General features: G+C 40.3%; 1 protein-coding gene across 2 annotated transcripts in view; it reads left to right on the top strand.

Moving 5' to 3' along the window:
* Positions 1-18,764, top strand: part of RFX4 (regulatory factor X4) — a 170,249-nt gene that overhangs the window by 91,717 nt on the left and 59,768 nt on the right. For both annotated transcript variants that reach the window (XM_060112612.1, XM_060112613.1), the window contains one exon: positions 6,142-6,305. In XM_060112612.1, the coding sequence (XP_059968595.1) occupies positions 6,142-6,305 (164 nt within the window). The remainder of the gene's footprint in view (positions 1-6,141; positions 6,306-18,764) is intronic.

The raw sequence follows: 18,764 nt of genomic DNA, 5'->3' as shown, positions 1-18,764 counted from the left end.
GGAGGGCCATCTTTGAATACAAACAATCTCAGAATTTCATTTCTTTTTTTTTTTTTTTTTTTTTGCGGTACGCAGGCCTCTCTGCTGTGGCCTCTCCCATCGCGGAGCACAGGCTCCGGACGCACAGGCTCAGCGGCCATGGCTCACGGGCCCAGCCGCTCTGCGGCATGTGGGATCTTCCCGGACCGGGGCACGAACCCGTGTCCCCTGCATTGGCAGGCGGACTCTCAACCACTGCGCCACCAGGGAAGCCCTCATTTCATTTTTATTTAAAAATATTACAGTTAAGGAATGGGGAGGAGAAATAAGGGAGGATTGAAGCACTGGTTATATAACCAAAGAGACAATAAAATCTTCTTGCCTAAAATGCCATCCAAAAGAATCTTCCAACAGGATGGCAGGAAACCACACATTTCACCCTATAAACCTGAGGCCTTTCTGTTTAAAGAAAATGCCTTTCAGGCAGAAAAAAAAAAAAAAACTAAACCAAAGACACCACCCTGAGATCAAGTGTGGGCATTCAATTTCAGGGAAGATAACCCAGGCTCTACAGGGGCTATAAAAATCAGTAGTTATTGGTGAAAAAGATGCTGGAGATTCCCTTTTTGTGTGTTTTAGGGGGGCATATGCTGTTGGAGATGGAGGGGAAGAGGATGAGGTAAGGCAGTGAATGCTTGTTGAGCACTTGCCGGGACTTGTGCAGCTTGTTTACTGTTCCCTCAGGAGCCCAGTGTAGCAGTGGTACCACCATATGTGAGCTATCGCTTGGTTCTTAGACATGGCTCCAGAAGAGGTGGCAGCATGTTGGCAGAGAAGGACTATTCTTCCTGCTCTTGACTTTCATCCACTAGATTCTTAAATTTCCCAAATTCCTTGAGTGACCATTTAAGTGGAATTATTTTCTTTTTAAAGAAAGAAAACTCACTGCTTTCTCTCGTATTGTAGTTTGGCTATGTCTCACGTATCAAAGACAGTGCACTGAGATCTGGGCAAACCATGACTCATGATTGGTTAAGACAACACTGGCTTCTGTAACAGATAAGCCCCAAGTCTTAACACAGTGAGACAATACGTGTCACAATCCAATGTGGATGCCCTTGGTTGGAAGGCTGGTTTCTGGGGGTGGTTCAGGGACCCAGGCTTCTTCCACCTTGTGGCCACACCCTGCCCTAGAGCCTTGGGGTCTTCTGTTCAGCTGATGGATGGGGAAAAGGATTACAGGGAAGACATCCCCTTTCTTAACCTTGTCAGCCCAGAAATAAAATGCATCACTTTTGCCCATAGTCTATTGACAAGAGCTGGTCTCACAGCCCCCCCTTGAGGTAAGGGGAGCTGGGAAGTGTGGCCCCTCACTGGGCAGCAGCTTATACTACTAGAGAAGAGGAGCTCTAGTGGATAGCTGTCCCTCTCTGCCACAAAAGTACTAACAACAAAACTGGTGACAGTCCTCCCTTATGTTCATATCTAGCTTTATACATCTCAAAACTTGATCATCATCTCACTTCACTGAATTCCATTCATTCATTCCCACACTTGTTGGGTATCTAATGGTGCCATATGCTGCTCTAGCCCCCAGAAATGGGGTGACAGGACACAGTCTTGAGGGGAAAAAAAGCACGCACACCAGCAATTAGGATGCAGAATATATGGTCCAGAAACCTTGTGAGGGCTTGAGTGCTCCTGCGGGAAAAGTGCTAGACTTGGAGCTTAGGCTTGGATTCAAGACGTGGCTCAATTCCTCATCCTAGAAATGAAGATAAAAATATCATCCCTGCCTATCCAGTTCACAGGATTACTGGAAGGAGGAGATGAGACAGTGCCTGGTAAAAGGCCATACAAATGCTTGCTCTCATCAGATACATCAACCAGAGAGTTAAGAGAGGTCACACAGTTGGTTAGATCTTCGTCACCTAACACTGCTGGTCCAGTATTCTTTCTACCCCTGGGCAGGGGTATTTGGTGGCTGTTTTTGAGATGGCTGATCGAGATGTTGTTCATTCTACCCAAACACAAAAGACTGAAGGGGGGTATTTTACCTCTGATGGGCATGGCTTTCTCCTACAGCAGAGAAAAGTCATTGGTAAATAAATGGTGGATGCATCTGGTACACTTTGATGGTGTAGTTTGTTTCAGGTCTTCAAGATCTTTAATATCCATTGAGGTCACAATGTATACTAGTATTACAATCTTAAATTATCTTATTGTTTGCTTGTTCATTGTTTGTCTCCTACCACCACCATGGAAGCCCTTGAGGGCAGGGACCTGGTTTGTCTTGCTTACTACTGTATCCAGGTCAATTATACTCTCAGGCTCTCAGTAAATGTTTCTTGGGTGGGTGAGCAGATGGATGGATGGGTGGATGGGTGGATGGGTGGATGGATGGATGGATGGAAAACCGCCACAGACTTATAGCATTGTCAGGCAAGCACAAAGAGTCCAAGTCTGCATGTAGGGGACTTGCTGCAAAGCCTTCTCCAAACTACATTGCACAGAGAGATGTAAAATCAGATAGTCCTGTGTCTGAGTCCCAAATTCACCACTTACTAGCGTGTGACCTTGAGCAAGGTACTTAACCTCTCTGAGCCTCAATTTCTTTTTCTGTAAAATGGAGATAATAACTATATGTACCTCATAGTAAAATTGTGATGATTACATGGAAATTGTATAGATAAAGTGTCTGATTTCAAACTCAGAGCCTAATAAGTGGTAGGTATTTTGGTAGGTATTGTTTTGTCAAGTTCCTTTTAACACTGTAGCAATTAAGTACCCAGGACTGGAAGTCATCAGATATGTTTCCACAAGGTGCCAATATATTAGGAATGAACTAAACATAGGCATGGAAAAGAAATAGAAAACTTACTTAGGTATTCTTAAGGAAATCATCTCCTGATACTTCATTGAACAGAGAGAAAAAGGGCTGGGAGTTCAAGGGACTAAAGTAGATAATCCAGGAAACTTGGTTTAAATAATCATTTTCAATCATTTACCCCTGATTCGTTCACCATTTATGCTTGCAAGGAGTAAGGAGAACTTTTCCCTTCTGTCTAATTATGTTTCCATTTCTTAAATGCCTTCATCATGCCAGGCATCTTACAAGTTATCTTATTTCATCCTACTAATAGGCAGACACCATCTCCATTTTGTAAAGGCTGGTAACTCTCATATTTATATATTTGTTTAGTCCGAGCTCCAGATTCAAATGACTTGCCGTCTAACTTACAGTGGTCTAATCAGAGCTCTAATTTTCGCTCCCAGATTTGTTCTTCCCAAGTCTTAGATTGCCACTACCACACACAATTGCTCAAACCACAAACCTCGGTTCTTCTTTTCCCCTCACGCTTCATATCTAGTCTGTCAGGAGGTCCTGTTGGCTCGGCCTTCTGATATGAACACTGTGTCTGTCCATTTCACCCCTGACTTGCAAGTATCAGCCCTTGAGCTTTACACTGTTCTCCCTCCTTTTTTTTTCTTCTCACTCTGAGGAACTAGTCCACTGGACATTAAATGCTCTTAAATGCAGAGTAGGAAGGGAGGTCAAAACTGGATAATATGCCCTCTACAAAGGCTGCCCTGGTACCAGGACTGATCAGGGCTCCCTGTGTCACTTGAACAGACTTGAAAAAGACAGATGGCTGCTAATGAGAGTGACTTTCTACAGATTTGTTTTAATGTACACAGCAGCTAATGTTTTCCAGAATTTCTGCTGGAAATTGCTCATAAAAAAAAAAAAAAGAGTAGGGCTACATGCAAGGAGAGCTTAGAAAGGCAGATGAATTCAGAATCTACCAAATACTAGGAATCAACTGGGCAATGCTTATTCAGATTTGGAAGGACAGGCAGGGAGTTCCAGGACCTGGCCAGAGGCCAGTGCCCAGGGATGAGGTGGGATCCGGAGACAGCAGAGGGTTGTCTGGAGGGTAAGCACCTTGTCTAAGAGATGTGGCCACCTCCAGGCCCAAGGCGGCCAGCAGTCAGCCACCAGGTGTCCCAATAAGAACAGGAACCTTGACAGGTGAGCAGAGCCACCATGGGGATCCTGGCTGGGTGACGCTCAGAAACGTAGGCAAGGGGATCTCAAATGTCTTAGGGCAGTGCACTGATTTCTTGGGCCTCATAGTTGTAGTGCCTCCATGATACAAGTAATAATAATAATAGTAGTAATAATAATAGCAGCTAACCTTTATTGAGCATTTACTATGTGCCAACCACTGTAATAAGTACTTTTTAGGAATCTTTACCAAAATCTAGTAAATACTACTTTTATTCCTATTTCACAGGTAAAGAAACTGAGGCTTAGAGATATTATACCCCTAGTTGGTAGTGGTGACAGGATTAGAACCCTGGAAGGCAGTCTTCACTCATTTGGATTTTTTTTTGTTGGTTTTAATTTTAATCTCGTTGTAAACTTTGCAATATTTTCACTCTCGTGGAATTAACAGAACTGTGACTTTGAGTTTCATAATTTAACAAACCTGACCTCATTTACCACTTTGATCCTGTTTTTGGAAATTACCATTTTCCCTCTAGGAAGTCAGAGGGCATGCTTTTCTCCTCATTCCTCACCCCGCAAGCCTCCCATTCAGTGTTTACACTGGGAATTCCAGCCTGGCCGTGGGGATCAGGGAATTCTGTCCATCCGAGGCTGAGCTCAGGTCACCAAGCTGGGGTCAGAGGTAGCCTGGTCAAAGGAAAGTAAGACCCTACTCCTAAGAGGGGCTTGAAGGACAACTGCAGGTCCCCAGGCTGGGGCAGAAAGCTGGGATGTGGGCAGCAGTCCAAGAAGAGGCATAGGTCTCAGGAATGGGGTCGAAGCCCATGTGAAGAGCAAACTAGCCACTAGACTGATTTGTGAAAAGACAAGTTCGTCCATTCCCTGACTTGCTGTCTGGCTTTGGACAAATAAGTTAATGTCTCTACAAAATGGGAGCAGTGATCCTAAGCTGTAGTATTAACTGAGAGAACCTGTGCTAAGTTCCTGGCGTATAGTAGCACTCAATAAATACATAACGCTGACACCATTAATAATACCACCTCCAAAGTGTTAGACTTGGGTACTAAATGACCTCTTGCCTTGGGTCAGGATTGATTTGGGGAACCAGAGATGTGGGCAGTGCTGTACACAGGGGTTCAGGAGTGCCCATCTGTGGAGGAAAGAAAGATACATAGTACAGGAACCACGTTGAGCTTGTAAGAATTCACAAAACTTCAATTATTTGTTTCCTAACTTTAAGATGAGTCACTCCTCAATGTTAGCTGAAGTCTAGGTATCTTTAGTGTTGTTATGTGTACCAGATAACCATCTTCTACCGTGTCCCTTCACTTCCCTTGTCTTGTCCCACCCCCCACCTGCTCTCTCCCTGACCTCCAACTCAGACCCTGGAAGATACAGGGATAGGGGGCCTGCTATCCTCATATTAATAACAATAACTCCATTTTGAGTGCCCGCTAGATTTCTGTCCTGTGCTAGTGGTTGGGCTTGGGTGTCCTCGTACCTTACTGTCCAGATGGCACCGTCTAGCGTCCCATAATGACGCTAGCCAGCCAAGGCTGCACCAAGGGCTCTTTGAGAAAATGGTCGAATTTGGCCACGAAGAGGCCTTTGCACTTTATCCATTTTGGGGGCGCACAAGATTGTATCAGGAGACTCTGTCTGTGACACCTGCTCTTCTTCCTCTTAGACACAGTCCTCTTACCAGCAACTCACACAATGTTCCCTTCCTTTCCAGAACACCCTGGGGTCCCCGAGGCACCAACAGGCCCAAAGAATAGTTGTAGTGCTCTGAGCTTTTTAGAAGCAACATCCCACCTTCCCTTTCTTAAACTTCTTACCCAGACCGCGGTAAGCATGAAGGGGCAGGTGGGTTAAGGGGCTACAGCTCTCTCCCAGGGCAGGAGAGACCCCAGGCTGCCAGGCCAAGTGCTTCTCCAGCAGGGGGCGTGCACCCACACGGGCAGGGTGAAGACTTGGGACAGGAGGACCTTCCGGGGCCTCGTAAGCCACCCAGGCTGGGACGGCCTCTGCTGCTGCAAGGGGAGAAGAGAATAGCGCTGTGGACTGGGCTGGCCTTGGCTGAGTCCCAAGGCTCCGCTGGGAGGGCCTTGTGTAACCTCAACGGTTCTTCTCTCTGTGGGTTGATACAGGTTCAAAGTTTCCTTCTGCACTTTTGGCAAGGAATGCCGCCCCACATGCTGCCCGTGCTGGGCTCCTCCACGGTGGTGAACATCGTCGGCGTGTGTGACTCCATCCTCTACAAAGCTATCTCCGGAGTGCTGATGCCCACTGTGCTGCAGGCATTACCTGACAGGTGGGCACGCTTCTTCCCATATCCCCTCATGGTTGGTCCTCAGCAGGTATCGTTCCTGCTTCTCATTTATTGAATAGAACCATGCACTGTCTGGGGGCCTCTCTTGTAAAGACCATTAATATTGGACTCTAAAATATTAAATTTTATTTATCTTTTTGAATATAAATAAAATTTAATATTTCCAGTATAAATAAAATTTAACATTTTGAACCTCTTGTATCATTCAGAATTCAAAAAGGATGATATGTTACACAGTGAAAAGTCTCCCTCCTAATCTTCTTCCCCAGATACCCAGGTCCTCTCCCCAGAGCATCAAATACAGTCATTTTCTTAGGGCCCTGTCCGGATCTGCTATGCACATGTAACCAGTGCACAACATATACTTTTTCTTACTCAAATGATGACATACTACATATGCTGTTCTGTACCTTGTTTCAAAAAAACAAGTCTTGGAGATTGTGTTGGGCAGCTTCTGTGCCCCTTCAGATGCAGGCTCTGCTGTGTTCCATGCTGCCTTCTGCCCTGTAAGGGGTAGGTGGGGCGGGTGGACTGCATGGAACTCCTTACTGGGCTCCCTTTCTCTCTGGCTTCCAGCCCCGATCAGCCGGTGGTGGGGAGGGGGTCAGAAGGGACATCAAAGGGAGGGAGGAGGGTGAAGTCAGGAGATTGCCTCACTACCTCCTTCCCTATGAGGTCACCCCCAGCTGGCCACGTACCTCCACTGGGCTCTGCTGCCTTCCAGGCCGCCTCTTTCCCTCCAGGTTGTCCTTTGGTCATGAGGTGGATGAGAGCCTGCTGACCCTAACCCCCAGTTGCAGCAGTCACCTTTATGGGTTCTCCTATGCCTACCCACACCTTTATGACTTGTCCCTTATAAACAAACTCTAGTGTTTTGAGTGGCATCTGTTTCCTGTTGGGACTGCTACAGAGAGCATTTTATATCAGTCTATAAAGAGTTTTTTTTTTCTTTTTCACATCTGCATATTGTTCCTCTGTATTGAGTTTGATTAGTTGTCTTGATGTTTCCAATCTTGTCCTATTACAGTGCTGTGATGAATGATGTTTTTAGTTTTTTTTTTTTTTTTTTTTTTTTTTTGCGGTATGTGGGCCTCTCCTGTTGCGGAGCACAGGCTCCAGACGCACAGGCTCAGCGGCCATGGCTCACGGGCCCAGCTGCTCCACGGCATGTGGGATCTTCCCGGACTGGGGCACGAACCCGTGTCCCCTGCATTGGCAGGCGGACTCTCAACCACTGCGCCACCAGGGAAGCCCTAGTACATTCTTTTACATGGTGCAGTTTGTTAGTTTCCTAGGGCTTCAATAACCAAGTACCACAAACTGGGTGGCTGAAAACAACAAACATATTCCCTCACAGTTCTGGAGGCCACAAGTCTAAAATCAAGGTGTTGTCAGGGTTGGTTCTTTGCAGAGACTTTGAGGGAGGATCTGATCTGTGCCTCTCTCACAGCTTCTGATGGGTGCCGTCTATGCTTGGCGTTCCTTGGCTTGTAGCTGCATCACTCCAGTCTCTGCCTCCCATCTTCACAATGATTCCCACTCTGTGTCTTGCTGTCTCCCGTAAGGACACTTGTCACTGGATTTAAGGTCCACCCAGTTAATCCAAGGTTTCATCTCAAGATCCTTAATTTAATCATATCCACAAAGGCCCTTTTATCAAATAAGGTCAACTTCACGGGTTCCAGGTGGACATATCATGGGGGGAACAACCCTTCATCCTACTACATAGAGTATGTGTGCAGGATAAATTCCTAAAGGGCTGAATTCCTGGTTCAAAGGGTCTGTGACTTAAACTTGTCTCAGTGAAGTTTTAATTTGCATTTATCTTATTACGAATGGAGTTGAGTATCTCTTCATGTCTTTAAGAGTGATTTCTATTTCTTTCCCATGAACTCTCTGTTCTTATCCTTTGACTATTTTTCTGTTTGGTAGTTGATGTTTTTCTCATTGATATTTTTAAATTGAATTTTATTTTATTTATTTTTTTATACACCAGGTTCTTATTAGTTATCCATTTTATACATATTATTGTATATATGTCAATCCCAATCTCCCAATTCATCAGTCCATTTTTCTACGTTCCACATATATGCGTTAATATACAATATTTGTTTTTCTCTTTCTGACTTACTTCACTCTGTATGACAGTCTCTAGATCCATCCACGTCTCTACAAATGACCCAATTTTGTTCCATTTTATGACTGAGTAACATTCCATTGTATATATGTACCACAACTTCTTTATCCATTCGTCTGTCGATGGGCATTTAGGTTGCTTCCATGACCTGGCTATTGTAAACAGTGCTGCAATAAACATTGGTGTACATATGTCTTTTTGAATTGTGGTTTTCTCTGGGTATAGGCCCAGAAGTGGGATTGCTGGGTCATATGGTAATTGTATTTTTAGTTTTTTAAGGAACCTCCATACTCTTCTCCATAGTAGCCGTATCAATTTACATTCCCACCAACAGTGCAAGAGGGTTCCCTTTTCTCCACACCCTCTCCAGCATTTGTTGTTTGTAGATTTCCTGATGATGCCCATTCTAACTGGTGTGAGGTGATACCTCATTGTGGTTTTGATTTGCATTTCTCTAATAATTAGTGATGTTGAGCAGCTTTTCATGTGCTTCTTGGCCATCTGTATGTCTTCTTTGGAGAAATGTCTGTTTAGGTCTTCTCCCCATTTTTGGATTGGGTTGTTTGTTTTTTTAATATTGAGCTGCATGAGCTGTTTATATATTTTGGAGTCTAATACATTGTCCATTGATTCGTGTGCAAATATTTTCTCCCATTATGAGGGTTGTTTTTTTGTCTTGTTTGTAGTTTCCTTAGCTGTGCAAAAACTTTTAAGTTTCATTAGGTTCCATTTATTTATTTTTGTTTTTATTTCCATTACTCTAGGAGGTGGATCAAAAAAGATCTTTCTGTCACTTATGTCAAAGAGTGTTGTTCTTCCTATGTTTTCCTCTCAGAATTTTATAGTGTCCAGTCTTACATTTAGGTCTCTAATCCATTTTGAGTTTATTTTTGTGTATGGTGTTAGGGAGTGTTCTAATTTCATTCTTTTACATGTAGCTGTCCAGTTCTCCCAGCACCACTTACTGAAGAGACTGTCTTTTCTCCATTATATATCCTTGCCACCTTTGTCATAGATTAGTTGACCATAGGTGCGTGGGTTTATCTCTGGGCTTTCTATCCTGTTCCATTGATCTATATTTCTGGTTTTGTGTCAGTACCATACTGTCTTGATTATGGTAGCTTTGTAGTATAGTCTGAAGTCCGGGAGCCCGATTCCTCCAGCTCCATTTTCTTCCTTCAAGACTGCTTTGGCTATTTGGGGTCTTTTGTGTCTCCATACAAATTTTAACATTTTTTGTTCTAGTTCTGTAAAAAATGCCATTGGTAATTTGATAAGGATTACACTGAATCTGTAGATTGCTTTGGTAGTATAGTCATTTTCACAGTATTGCTTCTTCCAATCCAAGAACATGGCATATCTCTCCATCTGTTTGTATCATCTTTAATTTCTTTCGTCACTGTCTTATAGTTTTCTGCATAAAGGCCTTTTGTCTCCCTAGGTAGGTTTATTCCTAGGTATTTTATTCTTTTTGTTACAATGGTAAATGGGAGTGTTTCCTTAATTTCTCTTTCAGATTTTTCATCATTAGTGTATAGGAATGCAAGAGGTTTCTGTGCATTAATTTTGTATCCTGCAACTTTACCAAATTCATTGATTAGCTGTAGTAGTTTTCTGGTGGCATCTTTAGGATTCTCTATGTATAGTATCATGTCATCTGCAAACAGTGACAGTTTTCTTCTTCTTTTCCAATTTGTATTCCTTTTATTTCTTTTTCTTCTCTGGTTGCCGTGGCTAGGACTTCCAAAACTATGTTGAATAATAGTGGTGAGAGTGGCCATCCTTGTCCTGTTACTGATCTTAGAGGAAATGCTTTCAGTTTTTCACCATTGAGAATGACATTTGCTGTGGGTTTGTCATATATGGCCTTTATTATGTTGAGGTAGTTTCCTTCTATGCACACTTTCTGGAGAGTTTTTATGATAAATGGGTGTTGAATTTTGTCAAAAGTTTTGTCTGCATCTATTGAGATGATCATACGGTTTTTATTCTTCAGTTTGTTATTATGGTGTATCACATTGATTGGTTTATGTATATTGAAGAATCCTTGCATCCCTGGGATAAATCCCACTTGATCATGGTGCATGATCCTTTTAATGTGTTGTTGGATTTGGTTTACTAGTATTTTGTTAAGGATTTTTGCATCTATATTCATGAGTGATATTGGTCTGTAATTTTCCTTCTTTGTAGTATCTTTGTCTGGTTTTGGTACCAGGGTGATGGTGGCCTCATAGAATGAGTTTGGGAGTGTTCCTTCCTCTGCAATTGTTTGGAAGATTTTGAGAAGGATGGGTGTTAGCTCTTCTCTAAATGTTTGATAGAATTCACCTGTGAAGATATCTGGTCCTGGACTTTTGTTTGTTGGAAGATTTCTAATCACAGTTTCAATTTCATGCCTTGTAATTGGTCTGTTCGTATTTCCTATTTCTTCCTGGTTCAGTCTTGGAAGGTTATACCTTTCTAAGGATTTGCCCATTTCTTCCAGGTTGTCCATTTTATTGCCACAGAGTTGCTTATAGTAGTCTTTTAGGATGCTTTGTATTTCTGCAATGTCTGTTGTGACGTCTCCTTTTTCATTTCTAGTTTTAATGATTTGAGTCCTCTCCCTCTTTTTCTTGATGAGTCTGGCTAATGGTTTATCAATTTTGTGTATCTTCTCAAAGAACCAGCTGTTACTTCTATTGATCTTTGATATTGTTTTCTTTGTTTCTATTTCATTTATTTCTGCTCTCATCTTTATGATTTCTTTCCTTCTACTAACTTTGGGTTTTGTTTTTTCTTCTTTCTCTAGTTCTTTTACGTGTAAGGTTAGATTGTTTATTTGAGATGTTTGTTGTTTCTTGAGGTAGGATTGTATTGCTATAAACTTCCCTCTTAGAACTGCTTTTGCTACATCGTGTAGGTTTTGGATGGTCGTGTTTTCATTGTCATTTGTCTCTAGGTATTTTTTTATTTCCTCTTCGATTTCTTCTGTGATCTCTTGGTTATTTAGTAACGTATTGTTTAGCCTCCATGTGTTTGTGTTTTTTACACTTTTTTCCCTGTAATTGATTTCTAATCTCATAGCATTGTGGTCAGAAAAGATGCTTGATACAATTTCAATTTTCTTAAATTTACTGAGGCTTGATTTGTGACTCAAGATGTGATCTATCCTGGAGAATGTTCCGTGCGCACTTGAGAAGAAAGTGTAATCTGCTGTTTTTGGATGGAATGTCCTAAAAATATCAATTAAATCTATCTGGTCTATTGTGTCATTTAAAGCTTGTGTTTCCTTATTTATTTTCATTTTGGATGATCTGTCTATTGGTGTAAGTGAGGTGTTAAAGTCCGCCACTATTACTGTGTTACTTTCGATTTCCTCTTTTACAGCTGTTAGCAGTTGTCTTATGTAGTGAAGTGCTCAATGATCTGTCCATTGGTGTGAGGTGTTAAAGTCCCCCACTATTATTGTGTTACTGTTGATTTCCTCTTTACACCTGTTAGCAGTTGCCTTATGTGTTGAGGTGCTCCTATGTTGGGTGTATATATATTTATAATTGTTATATCTTTTTCTTGATTGATCCCTTGATCATTATGTAGTGTCCTTCCTTGTCTCTTGAACATTCTTTATTTTAAAGTCTATTTTATCTGATATGAGTATTGTGACTCCAGCTTTCTTTTGATTTCCATTCGCGTGGAATATCTTTTTCCATCCCCTCGCTTTCAGCCTGTATGTGTCCCTAGGCCTGAAGTGGGTCTCTTGTAGACAGCATATAGATGGGTCTTGTTTTTGTATCCATTCAGCAAGCCTGTGTCTCTTGGTTGGAGCATTAATCCATTCACATTTAAGGTAATTATCGATATGTATGTTCCTATGACCATTTTCTTAATTGTTCTGGTTTTGTTTTTGTAGGTCCTTTTCTTCTCTTGTGTTTCTCACTTAGAGAAGTTCCTTTAGCATTTGTTGTAGAGCTGGTTTGGTGGTGCTGAATTCTCTTAGCTTTTGCTTATCTGTAAAGCTTTTGATTTCTCCATCAAATCTGAATGAGATGCTTGCCAGGTAGAGTAATCTTGGTTGTAGTTTCTTCTCTTTCATCACTTTAAGTATATCATGCCACTCCCTTCTGACTTGTAGAGTTTCTGCTGAGAAATCAGCTCTTAACCTTATGGAAGTTCCCTTCTACGTTGTTTTTCCCTTGTTGCTTTCAATAATTTTTCTTTGTCTTTAATTTTTGTCAATTTGATTACTATGTGTCTTGGCGTGTTTCTCCTTGGGTTTATCCTGTATGGGACTCGCTGCACTTCCTGGATTTAGGTGGCTATTTCCTTTCCCATATTAGGGAAGTTTTCGACTATAATCTCTTCACATATTTTCTCGGGTCCATTCTCTCTCTCTTCTCCTTCTGGGACCCCTATAATGCGAATGTTGTCGCGTTTAATGTTGTCCCAGAGGTCTCTTAGGCTGTCTTCATTTCTTTTCATTCTTTTTTCTTTATTCTGTTCTGCAGCAGTGAATTCCACCATTCTGTCTTCCAGGTCACTTATCCGTTCTTCTTCCTCAGTTATTCTGCTATTGATTCCTTCTAGTGTAGTTTTCATTTTGCTTATTGGATTGTTAATCTCTGTTTGTTTGTTCTTTAATTCTTCTAGGTCTTTGTTAAACATTTCTTGTATCTTCTCGATCTTTGCCTCCATTGTTTTTCTGAGGTCCTGGATCATCTTCACTATCATTATTCTGAATTGTTTTTCTGGAAGGTTGCCTATCTCCACTTCATTTAGCCATTTTTCTGGGGTTTTATCTTGTTCCTTCATCTGGTACATAGCCCTCTACCTTTTCATCTTGTCTATCTTTCTGTGAATGTGGTTTTTGTTCCACAGGCTGCAGGATCGTAGTTCTTCTTGCTTCTGCTGTCTGCCCTCTGGTGGATGAGGCTATCTCATTGATTTTTAAGAGCTCTTTATTGTTTAGGAATATTAACCATTTATCTGTAATAAGAGTTACAAATATTTTCTCATTGTGTTGCTTTGTTTTTGCCATACAGAAAATATATTTGTGTAGTTGAATTTATCAGTCCTTGTTTTTATGGCTTCTGGATTTTGTATCATTGTTTTTAGAAGTCTTTCCCACTCCGGTTACAAAATAATTTTCCCATGGCTTATCCTACAAACTTTATGCTTTGATTTTGTACTTTTGAACTTTTATCCAATTTGGAATTCATCCTTGTGTAAGATGTAAAGTATGGCTTCATTTTTTCCCCAACAGCTCTCCTTATCCCCATACATATGTTAACTATTCCATTTTTTCTTCACAGATTTGAGGTGCCTTCTATTTATTGTAGTAAATGTTATATGTATTGGTGCTATTTCTAGACTTGCTAGCCTATACCATAGATATTTCTATATATTCATGTTCCAGGGTCACGCTGTCTTTAAGTTTTGCGCTTTTAAACATATTTTAATATTTGATAGGCTAGCTCCTCATACTTAATTCTGTTTGTAGAATTTTCCTGTTATTGTCTCTTATTTTTCCATATAAATTACCTTAGCATCTGTTTGTCTATTTAAGTATTTATATATATATATAAATTTATATATAAATATATGTATGTTCATTGGGATTACATTACACTTATAGATTAATTTAGGGAGAATTATATCTTTATGGTATTGAGAATTCCTAGAAAAGAACACTGTTTGCCTTGCCATTTATTCTGGTCTTAAATTTTGTGGCCTTCGGGAATGTTGTAAATATTTTTTCATATAAATCATATATATTTTTAAAATTAAATTCATTCTTACTTTTTTTGTTGCTATTGTAAATGCAGTCTTTTCCTCCATATCTCTCTCTCTTTTTTTTTTTTTTTTTTTGCGGTACGCGGGCCTCTCACTGTTGTGGCCTCTCCCGTTGCGGAGCACAGGCTCCAGATGCGCAGGCTCAGCGGCCATGGCTCATGGGCCCAGCCGCTACACGGCACGTGGGATCCTCCCTGACCGGGGCACGAATCCGTGTCCCCTGCATCGACAGGCAGACTCTCAACCACTGTGCCACCAGGGAAGCCCTCCTCCATATCTCTTGACTGGTGGTTGTTTATATATGTGAAAGCTATTGGTTTCTGTGTGTTATATTTGGACCTGACTGTTTTAAATTTAACTATCTTAATGTTGTATTCCTTTTGGGAGCTTCTCTTAAATTTTCCAGGTTTAGAATGATATTATCTAAAAATGTCTTTCTAATTTTTTTCTCTTATCTAATTATGTTGGCTTATTCCTCAAGAACATGTTAAAAGCTCTTGACTTTAATGAGAATGCATCTATTGTTTCTCGGTTAAACATGATGCTGGCTTTGGATTAAGAATGAGATATTCTATCATGCTAAGGAATATCTGTATTTTCTTATTTCATTAAACTTTTGATGAAGAATGGTTGTTGCATATTATCCAATGCTTTCCATCATCTGTAGAAGTGATCATATTATCCATATCCTAATATTGAACCATTCTTGAATTCCTAGAATACACCCCACTTACTCATAGTCTATTATTTTCTTTAATGTGTTGCAGGATTTTATTTTCTATTTTATTAAGGATTTCTGCATCAGGAGTTGGAAGTGAGATTGGTTTGCACTTTTCTTTTTTGTTGAGTCTTTGCCAGTTGTTGGTATCAACGTTATTTGTGCTTCATAAAAGGAATCTGGAAGGTTTCCTCTGCCCCTACTTTTTTTCCTAAGGTCTGAAATAGTTTATATAGCATTGAAATTATTTCCTCTTGAAGATTACACAGAATTAATTTCTCTTTGAAGGCATCTGGGCCGAGTGTTTTGCAGGAGTAAATCTTTGAAATTTTTCTTCTTTTTTGCCTATAATTGGTCAGCTTAGGTTTTCTATCTTCTCTGAGGTAAGTTTTGATAAATTATATTTTCCTAGAAAGTTATCAATTTCTTCTAGATCTTTAAATTTACTTGCTTAGGGTTGAACAAAGTGGGTTTGTAGATTCATTGAGTTTCCTTTGTGTCTGTGATTATTTCTGTTTTACTGCATTTTTGTTTGTGTAGTTGTGTTTTCTACCATTTCTTTGTGAATAGGTTACCTAATTTGTTTAATTTTTTTCAAGGAAAAAGCTCTTGGATGTATTTATTGGTATTATTATTATTTCTTTTTTTTCTCACATATTAATTTCTACCTTTATTTATTTATTTATTTTAAAATAAATTTATTTATTTATTTTTGGCTGCATGGGGTCCTTGTTCCTGCGTGCAGCCTTTCTCTAGTTGCAGTGAGCATGGGCTACTATTTGTTGCAGTGCGCAGGCTTTCTTTGTGGTGGCTTCTCTTGTTGCGGAGCATGGGCTCCAGGCATAGGGCCTCAGTAGTTGTGGCATGCAGGCTCAGTAGTTGTGGCTCACGGGCTCTAGAGTGCAGGCTCAGTAGTTGTGGTGCACGGGCTTAGTTGCTCCGCGGCATGTGGGGTCTTCCTGGACCAGGGATCAAACCCATGTCCCCTGCATTGGCAGGCGGATTCTCAACCACTGTGCCACCCGGGAAGCCCTGCCTTTATTTTTTTAACTCCTTTTCCTTTCTTAAGTTTATTCTCTTACTCATTTATTCAACACATATTTATTGAGTGCCTCCTATGTGTCTGACTCAGATCTAGGAAGTTGGGTTATATCAGTGACCCAAAAAATTGACCAAAAAATAGATGTTTGATGTATTTACTTTCTTTTTTTTTCTGATTTTTTTTTTTTTTTTGGCTACGTTGGGTCTTCGTTGCTGTGCACGGGCTTTCTCTAGTTGCGACGAGCGGGGGCTACTCTTCATTGTGATGCGCAGGCTTCTCATCATGGTGGCTTCTCTTGAGGAGCACAGGCTCTAGGCTCATGGGCTTCAGTAGTTGCAGCACACAGGCTCAGTAGTTGCAGAACATGGGCTCAGTAGTTGTGGCTCACCGGCTTAATTGCTCCGCAGCTGTGAGATCTTCCTGGACCAGGGCTCAACCCATGTCCCCTGAATTGGCAGGCGGATTCCTAACCACTGCGCCACCAAGGAAGTCTGGCAGGTGGATTCTTAACCACAGCATCCCCAGGGAAGTCCCTATGTACTTTCTTTTACTTTTGTTTAGTAACATAATTATTTTAGGTTTGGCTTTTTCCTTTGAGCACTATTTTAGCTTTATCTCATAGGTTTTTTGGGGGTTTTTGTTTGCTTGTTTTTTTTTTTTTTTTTTGCGGTATGCAGACCTCTCACTGTTGTGGCCTCTCCCATTGCGGAGCACAGGCTCTGGACGTGCAGGCTCAGTGGCCAGGGCTCACGTGCCCAGCTGCTCCGCGGCATGTGGCATCTTCCTAGACCAGGGCACGAACCCATGTCCCCTGCATCAGCAGGCGGACTCTCAACCGCTGCACCACCAGGGAAGCCCTATCTCATAGGTTTTGATATGTAATATTTTAATACTGTTATTTTCTAGATATTTTGCAGCATTGATTTGGAGTTCCTTCTGTCCTAAGAATTTAAATAGAGCATTTAAAAATATCCAGTTGTTTGGAGCTATTATTTTCTGGTTATGTTATTCATTTTAACTTTACTGCTTTGTGATTAGACTGTTTTCTGAACTATTTCTTCTTTTGAGACTATGCTTAGATTTTGTTGTCTAATATATGGTCAGTTTTGTTATACTTAAAGAAGCACTCTGTATCTTTGTACAGACTTTTTGACATATATGTATTTGGACCAAATTTATTGTTATTTAGTTCTTATGTTGTCTTAGTGTTTGTCCACTTCGACTGTTATGGACTGAGAAAGGTTAGTAAGTTAAAGACTGATTTCTAATGTGTGCCAACCTATTTCACCTTGTATTTCCTATTATTTTGTTTTTGAATGTTAGTGCTTTGATATTTCTAACTGCTCCGTCTTCAGTGTGAGTTGTAATGCCTTCCTTATGAATTACAACATCTTCATTGTAAATTGCACTCTTAGCATTATAAAATCTCATTTAATTTTTTTTGGCCCAGAATTTAACTTGTCTGATATTGAAATCATGACCTCTATTTTCTTTTTGTTTTCATCTGAGGGAATACATTTGCCCACCGTTTTATTTTTAACGTTTATAACTCACTTGTATACAGAACCATTAGAATTTGTTTTATTATCCAATCTGATATTTTTCTCTTACAAGATAAGTCCAGCCCATATACATTTATTGATACAGCAGATACTTTTGTTCTTAGTTCTATCAGTTTATATTATTATTTATATTTTATAGCTTTTAATTTAATTTAATTTTTTAAATTCAGGTTTATTGAAGTATACCTTATATTCATTAACATTCATCATTTTTAGTGTATACAACAAAATATAAAATAGTTTCATCACTTCAGAAACTTCCCCTATTTTGTCAGTGCCTCTCCCCACTGGCAGCCCCTGACAATCACTCATTTATTTTCTGTGCTTATACTTTCACCTTTTCCAAAATCTTATATAAATGGAAGCACATGGTAAGTAGCCTTTTGAGTATGACTTACTTCACTTAGCATAATCCATGTTGTTTTGTGTAACAGTAATTTGTTCTTTTTCTAAACTGAAGTATAGTTGATTCACAATGTTGTTTTAATTTCTGCTGTACAGCAAAGTGACTCAGTTATACACATATACACATTCTTTTTTTATGTTCTTTTCCATTATGGTTTATCCCAGGATATCGAGTATAGTTCCCTGTGCTATACAGTAGGACCTTGTTGTTTATCCATTCTATATGTAATAGTTTGCATCTACTGAGTCCAAACTCCAGTCCATCCCTCTCCTACTCCTCCTCTCCCTTGGCAACTTCTATGTCTGTGAATCTGTTTCTGTTTTGTAGGTAGGTTCATTTGTGCCATATTTCAGATTCCACATATACATGATATCATATGGCATTTGTCTTTGTCTGGCTTAATTCACTTAGTATGATAATCTCTAGTTGCATCCATGTTGCTGCAAATGGTATTATTTCATTCTTTTTTATGGCTGAGTAGTATTCCATTGTGTATATGTACCACATCTTCTTTATCCCTTCATCTGTCAGTGGACTTGTAGGCTGTTTCCATGTCTTGGCTATTGTAAATAGTGCTGCTATGAACATAGGAGTGCATATATCTTTGCAAATTATAGTTTTGTCTGAATATATGCCCAGGAGTGGGATTGCTGGATCATATGGTAATTCTATTTTTAGTTTTCTGAGGAACCTCCATACTGTTTTTCATAGTGGCTGCACCAATTTACATTCTCACCAACAATATAGGAGGGTTCCCTTTTCTCCACACCTTCTCCAGCATTTGTTATCTGTAGGCTTTTTAAT

Source organism: Mesoplodon densirostris, chromosome 11 (assembly GCF_025265405.1).
Source record: "Mesoplodon densirostris isolate mMesDen1 chromosome 11, mMesDen1 primary haplotype, whole genome shotgun sequence".
NCBI lineage: Eukaryota > Metazoa > Chordata > Mammalia > Artiodactyla > Ziphiidae > Mesoplodon > Mesoplodon densirostris.
This window is presented reverse-complemented; position numbering and strand designations above follow the sequence as displayed.